Source organism: Botrytis sinoallii, assembly GCF_014898435.1.
Source record: "Botrytis sinoallii strain Bc 23 chromosome Unknown BSIN_011, whole genome shotgun sequence".
NCBI lineage: Eukaryota > Fungi > Ascomycota > Leotiomycetes > Helotiales > Sclerotiniaceae > Botrytis > Botrytis sinoallii.
The window spans coordinates 1,854,072-1,865,227 of record NW_024066038.1 but is presented as its reverse complement, the minus strand read 5'-3'; the positions used below and the strand labels follow the sequence as shown (position 1 = coordinate 1,865,227).

General features: G+C 42.2%; 3 protein-coding genes across 3 annotated transcripts; 1 reads left to right on the top strand and 2 right to left on the bottom strand.

The window, feature by feature from the left end:
* Positions 1 to 486: 486 nt before the first annotated feature.
* Positions 487 to 4,841, bottom strand: EAF02_007115 (uncharacterized protein). Its single transcript, XM_038903163.1, has 3 exons — positions 3,269 to 4,841; positions 3,129 to 3,213; positions 487 to 3,066 (listed from the first exon to the last, which is right to left on the bottom strand). The coding sequence occupies exons 1-3, from the start codon at positions 4,724 to 4,726 to the stop codon at positions 2,336 to 2,338; spliced, it is 2,274 nt and encodes a 757-aa protein (XP_038757484.1). The 5' UTR covers positions 4,727 to 4,841; the 3' UTR covers positions 487 to 2,335.
* Positions 4,842 to 7,670: 2,829 nt separating this feature from the next.
* Positions 7,671 to 9,454, bottom strand: EAF02_007114 (uncharacterized protein; the record flags this gene model as incomplete). Its single annotated transcript, XM_038903162.1, has 6 exons — positions 7,671 to 7,902; positions 7,956 to 8,576; positions 8,628 to 8,990; positions 9,059 to 9,174; positions 9,264 to 9,324; positions 9,423 to 9,454. The coding sequence occupies 6 exons, from the start codon at positions 9,452 to 9,454 to the stop codon at positions 7,671 to 7,673; spliced, it is 1,425 nt and encodes a 474-aa protein (XP_038757483.1).
* A 431-nt stretch (positions 9,455 to 9,885) lies between these two features.
* EAF02_007113 (uncharacterized protein) lies at positions 9,886 to 11,040 on the top strand (the record flags this gene model as incomplete). The annotated part of the gene is made up of 2 exons (XM_038903161.1): positions 9,886 to 10,171; positions 10,418 to 11,040. The coding sequence occupies 2 exons, from the start codon at positions 9,886 to 9,888 to the stop codon at positions 11,038 to 11,040; spliced, it is 909 nt and encodes a 302-aa protein (XP_038757482.1).
* Between the last annotated feature and the right edge of the window lie 116 nt (positions 11,041 to 11,156).

The window sequence follows — 11,156 nt, the reverse complement described above, 5'->3', positions numbered from 1 at the left end:
GGCACGTTATAATTTTAGGGGTTCTGGAGTTGGAGGGATGAAGCGACAACTCTAAACTTTACTGGGAATTGAAGGTCGATTCTTATTTTCCTTCGTTATGATACCACATTGTTATTTTTTGCGATATGAGGAAGGGCACTGGCAGACATTTACATGGAGGTTGATTTGATATCAATGACTGACGTGTAGATGGATATGCATATTGTTTTCTCTCGGGTTTTCCTTTTTTATTGCTTGCTTTTGCTCTTGCTCAATACGAGGATACGAATGAACATAGAAAATCCATGCATAGCTGCGCAAATAGAGCTTCGGGAGTTTGCATGGGCCAGGATAAATAGGGAAGGGATATGTAAATAAGGAGGGGTGGGAAAATGATGGTGGTGGATACATAACCTGACCTGATCCTAACTTTCAGCGAACATACACTGATAGCATTTCAATTGATGAAAAATCCATGAGATTAAATGCAAATAACGAAATAAGTCTAAACACGTGTGTATATGTTTTTGGGTGCTTGTGAGATAAACGACGCAATGTATTTCTTGTGAGACTTTATGTACATTTCTTTAGGGTGAACAATGATGCTTTCTATATCTCTAAGTTCTGGTCGGTATACCTGTAGGGGAAGGGTGGTGGGTAGGTAGATCGGTAGGTGGTAATGATATTTTTGTTGTGCGCTGTAAGCTGTGGGCTCGAATACTTATCGCAGTATAATATGTAAAGTAAAAGATCATGGGTTGATGAAGCGACGAATGGTAGATGTTCTCCATTATTACCGCACCATCTTTGATCGAGGAAGATTTGAGAGAATTTTGAATATAAGTGTGGCGCGCTGATGCATACTATTTGGGGTGCGATAGAATACCATTGCAACGCATAGCTCTTGCACAGAGTTAGGAGAAAGATAGATTTAATATCTGCGAGCTTCGAAAGCGATACGTAACATTTGAAAGGGGCTTGTTTTGCTAGTGATTGATTGATATTGCGAGCGTGAAAATGATCTTTGAGTGTTTTGATCGGGGGTGAGAGAATGTGGGATCTTGATGGTATGTATCTATCTAGTCGCGAGGATTTGAGGATGAGGGGTATGTATGGCTTTGGAAGCGGTTGAATTTGTGCGATTTGGGTCAATGTTTGTGCTATTGCTGGATTCTTGTTCCACATCTTTTTGGTTTTTGGATGGTTTATATTTTGTTGTAAAGTTGAGAGTTGTGATGCGTAGGTATTGAGAGAGCGGGCAGGAAGGTAAAGGATCTCGTTGCTATGCCTCAAGAGCTTTCAAACGATCTTAGGGAGGAATATGAGGAGGTCGTGGGTAGTAAGGAAATGTTGTAACGATTGGTAGGGCAAACATCTTTTCTTGTATTTAAACTGTTAATGAACGTGGCTATATTGATAATGGAAAATTGGTTTGAAGGTGCTGATAATGATGCCTAGGTAACGAATGGCTAGGTGTATGAACGAGAATTAAAATGAGAGAATGGGGGAGTGGATAAGTGGGAAGATGGAGATCTCTTCTTATTCATCTCTCTCTCTGTCTATTGTATATGTATAAATACTCTAGAGACTTTAGTCGGGAATATGGTAATAATGAAAATCTTCAAAGAAAAGAAAATACTCGCTGTTGAGAAGACTTAATTTCTCGGCAAATTTAGTACGTCTCCTTAACATTGTTCTTGAGGCTTATCATTGTTCGCGTTGATGTGAAGAAAAAAAATGAAGAGGACGAATATGAGGAATTCTTTGATAGCGACGCCAAAGTGATTGGCCAGAGGATATATAGTTTTTCTAGAAGTTCTAGAATTTCTAAGAGGGGTATCTGGTAGGTTTATGGGGGCACTTAAAAAGAGTAGTGCGCTTTTCTTTCTCAGAGATTCGTTTGAGCTAGACCTACTAAGTCCTAGAAATATTTGTACTACTGTTGTTGAAGTTCTCATGAAAGACTGGTTTGTTCTAGAAGTTCAGAGTCATCTGATAGAAGAAAATTGTCGTGAACAGTGAAAGAGAACGATCACGGCAAGGCAGTGATCCCAAGGCTGCCAAGAGATATGACAGATGTGTTGATCTCGGAGTGAATAAAAGTGCGCTATAATTGCTTTGAGAGTGAAAGGATATCAAAAAAATCGTGTATCGTGTCGCAGAAACAGATGCTTCGAGTATTGAGAAGAAGCTGTAATAATAAATTCCCTAACCGTCAAATAAAGAAACAAACCGGGTGCAAATAGCTCCGCAGTCCATAAAGACATATCTAATACCAAGCCGATTGAAAACCAGTTGGCCGTTCTGATTTCAATCATGACAGTATATCCCGTTACCAAGTCCTGAAATTCGATATTCACAACCTCGCTCTTTCCTCGACCCTCTCTCCACCAACTTGCTCATTTAATTCCTTACTAATGCCTCTACTAATCCAGTCACTAATCGCCATATTTGTGATCATCGGATTAACACCGCTCGCACTTGGAAATACACTTGCATCACTAACGTACAAATTTTCCACGCCCCAAACCTTTCCTTTGGGATCTACAACTCCATTTTCCGGGCGTGTACTCATGCGCGAAGTACCCATTTGATGCGCAGATGCAAATTGAGATGCTGGAGGTTTTGTGTTCATAGTAGAGAGTTTTGTGAGCCAAGTTTGGAAAGAAGGGTCGGAAGAAAAGTCGTTTGAATTGATGGAAAGAGAAGCTGGAGAACGAACAAAAGGCTCAAGACCCTGAATCGTGGTATGTATTTCTCTTGCGCCGCTTACATAACAGATCTTTGCCAAGGCAAGGACACCTTGCAGAATGTGACTTCTGTCAAAATCGCTCGGGGTGTATGAGATCCTTGGGAGGCCGGTCTTGGCATCAGGATATACAAGTCCACTGTCGCGGTCCCGAGCGATGGAGATGAAAGCATTCATGTGGCGGTAGAAGAGAGATTTAAACTTATAGTCGAATCCGGTTGGGTAGTTGAGAAATGAGAGGGAGAGGGATGGCATCATACAAGTTGCTTCGAGTTTGACGCCGTGGCCGTGCGAATCGAGGTTTTCGAAAGAGCTACATACGCTTGTGAGGATGCCACCTAGTAGAAGGCTTATTAGCATAAAATTTAAGAGAAAAGAATTTAAGATCAAATTGACATACCTTCCCATGGCTTCACATCCTCGGGGAATACGGCGCTGACCATACTGACTGGATGAAGATATAAGTTCCTTCCAATTTGTGGATTCTGTTAATGTATTTTAGTAGGCTGTTAGTATGTGGAATAAAAAGAGAAAACTTACTGTGAGACCACTATTTTTCAATATAATAGGAGTCCAAAGCGTGCCAGTCGAGATGATAACTTTCTTCGCCTTGACAATAACTTCTCGGACTGTTTTACCAGATAAAGGGCCATCAACACCACCCTTAACATTCCTCGAAGTCCAAACTCCTTTCACTCCAACTGCCTTTTTCTCATCCAATTCGTCAAAAATAACATGATCAACCTTGAAACCTTCAACAAATTCTGCACCAGCCTTCGCAGCATCTGGTAACCAAGACACGACTGGCCCTTGCTTCTGTGAAGATCCACATCCATTTGAGCAATGTCCACAATAATGTTCATGTCCTCCAGTGTTTTGAGGAACAGGCTTCGCATTAAATCCCAACTTTCTCGAACCCTCCAATAACACTTGGTTCCCATGATTTTGCCTTACATGTTCCGCACTAACACCCATTCTCTCACAAACTCTATCCAAACAATCCTGAAAATCCGTCGAAGCAAAAAACTTCAATCCTCTATCCTCAGCCCATTCTTTCCTCACAAAATCTTGTGTTTGTAAACTTGCGCTCCAATTAATAGTTCCTCCACCTCCCCAATTACTACCCGCTACAATCGACATACTGGAATCATCATTTATAATTACCCCTCCATTTTCGAAGAGGTGAATACCCGAAGTCGCTTCGGACATTGGTAATTGTGAAGGAGGATAATAATAGGATTTCTCCACCACCAAAACCTTATGTCCATCTTCCGCCATATTCTTCGCACAAACTGCACCTCCGCATCCACTTCCCACAATCACAACATCTGTCTCGATAATCCAAGGTTCTTCGCCTGCCGGAAATTGAAGAAACTTATACTCGTAATGGGGACCTGGTTCATAATGATCGGGAACTTTGACAAAACCCGTGACTCGATCGAAATTCGGTGACGTTTTCAGCCAAATGTTTTTACCTAATAACGACATTGTTTTGGCGATGGCGCGGAGCGGAAAGAAGTATGAATAGCGCCAGTTCACAAGGATTGATTCACGGATGTTGATTGGATGAGACTGTAGGGGTGAAGCGTAGCCTGTGAGCATTAATGAGCCGAGGCGGGTATTGAGAGTGGTGAGAATGAAACCAAGGACTTTCCGAGCATCCTCACGAGCATATATGGTTAAAGCACGAAGAAGGATATCTTGAAAGGCTGGAATATCAGACGGCTTTTCATTGAGGTATGCTTCTAATGCTTCCGTTGACGGTGGCGATGAGATTGTCGCTCGCATATGAGCTACAGCATCACTGTACTGTTCATCGGGAACTGAGATTTGACCGAATGGATCATTTGTGACCGAAGCTTTATGTATTGAAGGAATGACGGTATCCATAATCGCCATTAATGTACTCCATTGGAGATCTGTGAAGTATTGATCCTTTGGAGGGTCGGGCAGTGGAGCAACAATTGGTGCAATGATATCAACCATATTCGAGGTCATTGTGGAAGATTTCAAATTTAAGATAGAGTGTCAAGTATGTATGATAAAGAAATGAGCGGCAGGATATGTTCATATATATAGATTTAAATATAAAGATTGACGATAAGCTTGAGCTCCAGTTTAACTGTGTTGTCCTTCACATGAGTCTTTGATAGATCATTCTGGTCGGGGCTTGTCTTCCGTGTACCGAGGCTAGCAAGGGATGTTGTGAAAGAACCCCAGATCAGGTTTTAGGTTGATTAGTGATGACCTAGTAGTATCTGATGGCGTTTAGGTAATAGTGTAATAACTTTAATAGATCAATTCAGTTACAATTGGGATAACATTTTGAACCAAAGAATGGGACTGCAGTGAACCTCTATCTAAAGACCTGTTTTTTGATATTTTATACTTAATGCTAACCTTACATATGCAGGGGTTTATAGCTATCACTCATACTTCCTTTTTATTTACCAACCCCCCCTCCTCAATCACACACAGGAGATGTATGCGAGGGAACGTAAAAGAAAAAGAAGGTGATGATCTCGCGTTAAGAGCGTCGATACTTCCAACTTGCTATCCTATCTTAACAGAGCTGGATTCCCGGGACGTTTATTGCCCCGCTACCAAGTTGATCACGCATCGCGGGTACTTGACCCCTTGGCATGAAACAACTTTCAGAGATCACTAAACAGAGCACGAGAGATTAGGGTAATCGGACTGTGCATAATTTCCGTCGAGGCGAATACTGGATTGCCTTTGTGGAATCAGTCCTGGGCAATACAGGCAGAGCCGGCATGATGTTCGTCCGCCTGGGCATACCAGTAGGTAGCGAGCAAGAACCAGTGGGCAATTTCCTAAGGACTGCTCTGTAGATCGTGTTCGATTTTCCTGGAAAACCCAATAACATTGCTTGCGGGAGAAGCATATCTCAACTTCATTTTTCACCGAATCAACGTCCAGTCGCGGTAAAATGAGGACTCTGCATTGCTAACCACCCTCGATAGCAACAAACTCGTCAATGAGTCCTCAAGCAGTGCTGTTAGGAGCAAACCCTTGCGAGCAAATCTATCTGATACTACTTATAAGCTTCTCCACAAACCTCGGATCTTTATTTGGGAGTGATGACATGACTCTCGCCAAAGATTCAAAAATCTATGGCTATCTAATTCTGAAACGGAAGTCTTCAACAGTCACTCGCATCGACCCACTTCGCTCCACCGCTGCAGTTTGCTGGAAAATGATACGAGGAGTCAGTAATGAATATGGAAGGCATTTGATCGTATTACCAGTAAGTTTGCATATCAAATTGAGACGCATCTCATGCGAACAAGACTACTTGAAGATTGTCATTACTTCCCTTTAGATACGGAGCTTGGAAAATGGAGTACAAGATCTCAGTCTATATTCTTTGAACGCAGATTTGTGATGGATTGTCTCAGTACCAATGTTGGAGAGCTCTATAGATAGAGTAGTATTTCGTTCTCATGGAGTATCTAATAACCATTAATGAACTAAATGCTGAATCATCTGTAAGAGCAGCAGTAAATGCCATTGGACGTCTATTTGATTCCTCGATGATAGTTCAGAGATTGAAATCCATATACACCATCGCAAATAATTCTTTGTGATATGCAGCTATCCTATAAAAGATCATTTTACTCAGGCACTCTTTGATTGACTACCTAACATAGTGCAGTAAGTTTCCCCTCGCCTCTGGCCTGTACTATATAAATCCAGTTCACAAACAAAACTCTCGGCCCGGCATGTGCGTCTAGCACAGCGGTAGAGGTTCAAGATTGCACAAGTTGCTTCATACTAGGTTCAAGACGATCCCAGATAGCGAGAGACCTTTCGCGGATTGTGGCGGCCGGCGTTTTTTTGTTTCTTTTTTCTATCCATTTCAGGACTCTTTATCATGGTTATGCTGAGGTTTTGTTGCTCGCGGGAGATTTTTTGAGACTTTCGATGGGGTGCGTGGGAAAAGTGGTGAGGCGACGACAGTGAATGTTGTCGTTGGAAGTGAAGTGAGGATATATTGTGGGGCTGGTTGTTGACCTTGGAACGGCATGTCTACTTTGGCCCATACAAAGATTAATAAGCATTTCAACTTCAGTAGGTATATCAACACTATTGGTCTAACCTGCGCGGTGATTCTGTTTTTAAATGGGGTTTCACACTTGATATATGTGTACAAGAAATACAAGTGATGGCAAGTAATGGTCGAAAAGTCAGAAACCAATATCGTCGTCCCATGTTACCAAGATTTCAATTCGCAACCACTTTCTCTCAGGACCTTGAAGTTATCCAAAATCTAAATGGAATGATCAATTTTCTTTAATCCCAACATCCTGTAAACAATTCGATCAAATATCCGAGGGGATCCAACATACAAGGGATCGTACATAAGCACCCTTGCGATCACCATTATCAACACATGTCAGACCCCAGGTATCAGATGAGCCAACTCTCAAGCTTTGTTGCAAATCTCAAGTCAGGTAGGTACCTGTCAATACTACCTCATCTGAGTTTTGATATCTTCTCCTGGGCCAAACTGTTCAGAAGTTTTGTAGGTAAATCTGAAATCGTTAAATGGGAAATGCATTCAGAAGGCTAAGCTTATGGCTTGTATGACGGACTGCACGAATCTTTCACAAACACAAGAGCGTGGGTCGATGGATTTTTGTGCTTCCCGTTGGCAGTTTATAAACCATGAAATTAATTGTGAAACCTGGATACCATAGCGATAAAGTCATAATTGTCGTCTGCAAAGATTCTTGTAGAAATATTATTCAGACCCAATAATTTTACTCACTGTTGAGCCGTGTGGGCAGGTGTTACGCCAATTTAATACCAAACAACGCAACCATAACTCCATTTGTATTTATCCCATTGCCAGTCCAGCCCTTCATCTCGCTTCATTGCCATTCATCAAAATATCCTCCTGCCTCATTCCACCAGCCCCTCATCTAGCTGTCATCTCTGCGCCATAAACTCCGGCGCTGCCAACACCTAGACCTGTAGCGGACAATACACCCCATGTAAGAGCTGCAATTTCCCAATCTTCATCTTCATCATAATCACCCTCAGCTAGATTTGTAGTAGTAGTAGCCGTTGGGACATACGCGGCATCTTGTGAAGATCTATTCGATTTCCTAGGACGGCCTCGGCGACGAATTGGAGAGGGCGTATCACTTCTGTGTGTTGATCAGCTATCAAATATCTTGAAAGAATGAGCTTGAAAACTTACAGTTTAGAAATACCCTCCGCTTCCTCCTTGACCTTTACTCCTGTTTTAACTTTCTTCATCCAAGGAATGACCACTCGTAAAATCTCGATACCATCCAATCCTCTCACAGCAGCCCATGTCCCAAGACTCAATCCAGAAAGAATAACATCATATCCGACAGATGCTACAGCAGGGTGGTCTGATATTGCACCGAAAACTCTTTCCACTGCTGTAAATGCACGATTTGTGTTTGATCGATAGACCCTTTCAAGCGGATGAAGTAGACTGTGGCGGTAATAGTGATTCTCTGGGGTATTGTAAAGTAAAGCCAGTCCAGTGGTTCTAACATGAAGAATCGAGGATATAATGGAGATACTGCGAAAGATTTTCGTGTATGAAGAATGAGCTTCATGTGGGTGATCGTACGTAGTTCCCCAATGCTCAGGTATTATGTATGGAAGTAATAATGGTGCGAATGGAAGCGAAACCGACAAGAGTGATACTGTCCCAAATGAAGATGTATTTGCCGCAAAAGGTGTCAAGAACAAGGCACCATAACCAGAGATAAGTGAGGCAATGTAGAAACCAGGGCTCGGTAGCCAGTTATGAGCTCTTTGTGGAACGATCTTCTCGAACCATAGTCTAAATCATGAGAGTCAACACGTGTTCTAATCACAGAAAAAAATAACTCACTTGTGCACACCCCCGAAAACTCTCCTCGTATCAGTCAAGACATCCACGTTCTCTGGCAATGGAACTGGAGTCAACAGAATAGCCACGAACCACAGATTTTGAGCAAATGATACATTAACAAGTTGTCCCAAGAGAATGAATGCCCATAGGTTAGAGATATTTCTTCGACGTCCTTCGATAGCTACATAGGTACTGAATGAATTCATAGCAAAATTAGCTTGTTGGCCCCACCAAAAGTATCTTGTATTTTCGGCGACTATCTCAAGATTATCACGGTAGAAAGGTGTATCATTGAGCCATCTGATGATTTCGAATCGACCTGGATGTTGACCCAATCGAAAAGCACCTTTGTCCCCAAAAAGACTGTTCTTATCGTGAGTATGTTTCATGCCATATAGTTAACTTCCTCTGGAAGATTTGCGATAACAGACCTATCAGGCAGCTCACACCATCTCTCAAGTGCCCAAACTCTATAGCTTAAACTCGCCCCGCTCACACCGAACCATCCAGCAGTAATCAGACCCAATAAAGCCAAATGATGAATATCCTAACATGATTACGCTCTTAAAGGTGACGATGTCTTGTGGCAGATGAAGGTGGGAGTGCTAGGTATGAACGATAAATGGTGCGAGAAACGAGAGCTGTTAGACATGACGTTAAGAGTATATGTCCTCCTAGCTGTAAAGCTGGAAGGAGACTATACGTATATATTAGTATTCCCGTTTGTAGGTTGTCAAACAGTCTGATGATTTGATGCAACGAAACGTGGGAATATGAATTTGAACATAGTAGTACCTTGGATCCTGATCGATTTCGATCGGCGCCATTTTACATACACACGTTTCCTCAAGTCAAATCAAGGCAAAACAATATCGAATATCAATTCCAAAAAAAAAAAAAAAAATACAGATTCATAAGTGATTAAAATACCAACTGAAGAAGTTGGATGTGATTCTCAGATATTGATGTTGTTAGTTGGCTTTGACACGTGAGAGCACTAGAACTAGTGGGAAGGGTCCATTAGTTTCCGCGTCATGCAAGCTTGACCTAACCATTTCTAGCTTTGTTCAGCCTTGTGTGTCAAGGCTTCGCTGAACTTCGTCGCAATACATTTATGTTTGAGAATAGAATGTCTTACAATTGATTTTCACTACTCAATTTCATCTAGAAAAGCTTCTCATTCTTTTTTCATGAGCTCAATGTTTGTTATAACAATATCCTAGCTCAAACCTTAATCCCTAGTCAGATCTATTTGCACATGCTGCACAATCTTCTCAAAAACGCCCTGCGTCTCTACTTGATAGCACCTCTTCCACAATCCCTTGGGCACTCTGTTTGCGAACTTGAGCTCTGCCTGTTTTCGATTCTCAGAGGATCCTATAATACTACCGAGTTCTCAACAGGCTTTTCTACCTATAGACGCGCCGCGAAGCTTTCAAGGATTCCGAGATCGTGGGGATTGGTATCTACAGGTCCCGCAGTCGACATTGAAAAGATGTATCATTTAGCAAAGGGGTTGTATCGATATGCCACTAGTAAAGAGGGTTGGTTTTGACCTTTCGATTGCTTATATACTCTCAATTCCCTATCATTCAGCACTTACTCGTATGCCAATGCGAGCTTAGGTGTTCAATGGTGGATTTCGTTGAAAGCAAGGCTTTGATTCATCGCAAATATGAATCGCACAAATCCTCCTGTTCTTCTCTATTCCACAATAACTATGAATCCTTTTTATCATTATAATTACATCTAACCCTGTTTCTCCGCTTTCGCAGACTGACATACCACAGAATATTCCGTTCTCCTCCTCGGCCTTGACAACGCTGGCAAAACTACTCTCCACACCCAAATCAAATCACTATATTCCCCGCACAACCCCGCTCCAGCAGAACCCTCACAGCTAAAAACAGTACCCACCGTCGGTCAAAATGTCTCCACTATCGACCTTCCAGATATGTATCTGAAGATTTGGGATATAGGAGGTCAACATTCTCTTCGAAAATTATGGCAATCTTACTACACCAGTTGCCACGCCATTGTCTTTATAATTGATAGTACTGACATTGGGTCTGGGGATCTCGCTGATTTGGACTCTGATACTGGGGATAAAGATGTGGGGAGATTAGAGGAGTGTAAATTGGTATTGGAAGATGTTTTGAAAAGTGTGGAGACGGAAGGAGTGCCAGTGCTTGTTTTAGCGAATAAACAGGACAGGGAGGATTGTGTGGAAGTTGTGAGGATTAAAGAGGGTTTAGTGAAGAGGGTTTTTGAGGGGGAGGGAGGCGGTGCGATTAGAGACAGCCGAGTTTTACCGATTAGTGCGTTGGGTGGAACAGGTGTTAGAGAGGCGGTAGAATGGGTGAGAAGTAGAGTTGTTTGGAATAGGGAAGGAAGACCTCCTGTTATGCGGTAGTCGCGGAGGGTGGAGGATTGAGTATTGGGAGATCTAAGGTCAACATGGGGTGAGACCTCCACACGAAGTTCTGGGGGAGACGCAAGGAGATATGAGAGAGGATCTAGTGAGCTTTG

Coding starts and splice junctions, on each gene's coding strand:
- EAF02_007115 (XM_038903163.1), bottom strand. CDS start 4,726: ATGACCTCGAATATGGTTGATATCATTGCACCAATTGTTGCTCCACTG. Junction 3,214..3,268: donor TGAAAAATAGTGGTCTCACA/GTAAGTTTTCTC, acceptor ATACATTAACAG/AATCCACAAATTGGAAGGAA. Junction 3,067..3,128: donor GGATGTGAAGCCATGGGAAG/GTATGTCAATTT, acceptor GCCTTCTACTAG/GTGGCATCCTCACAAGCGTA.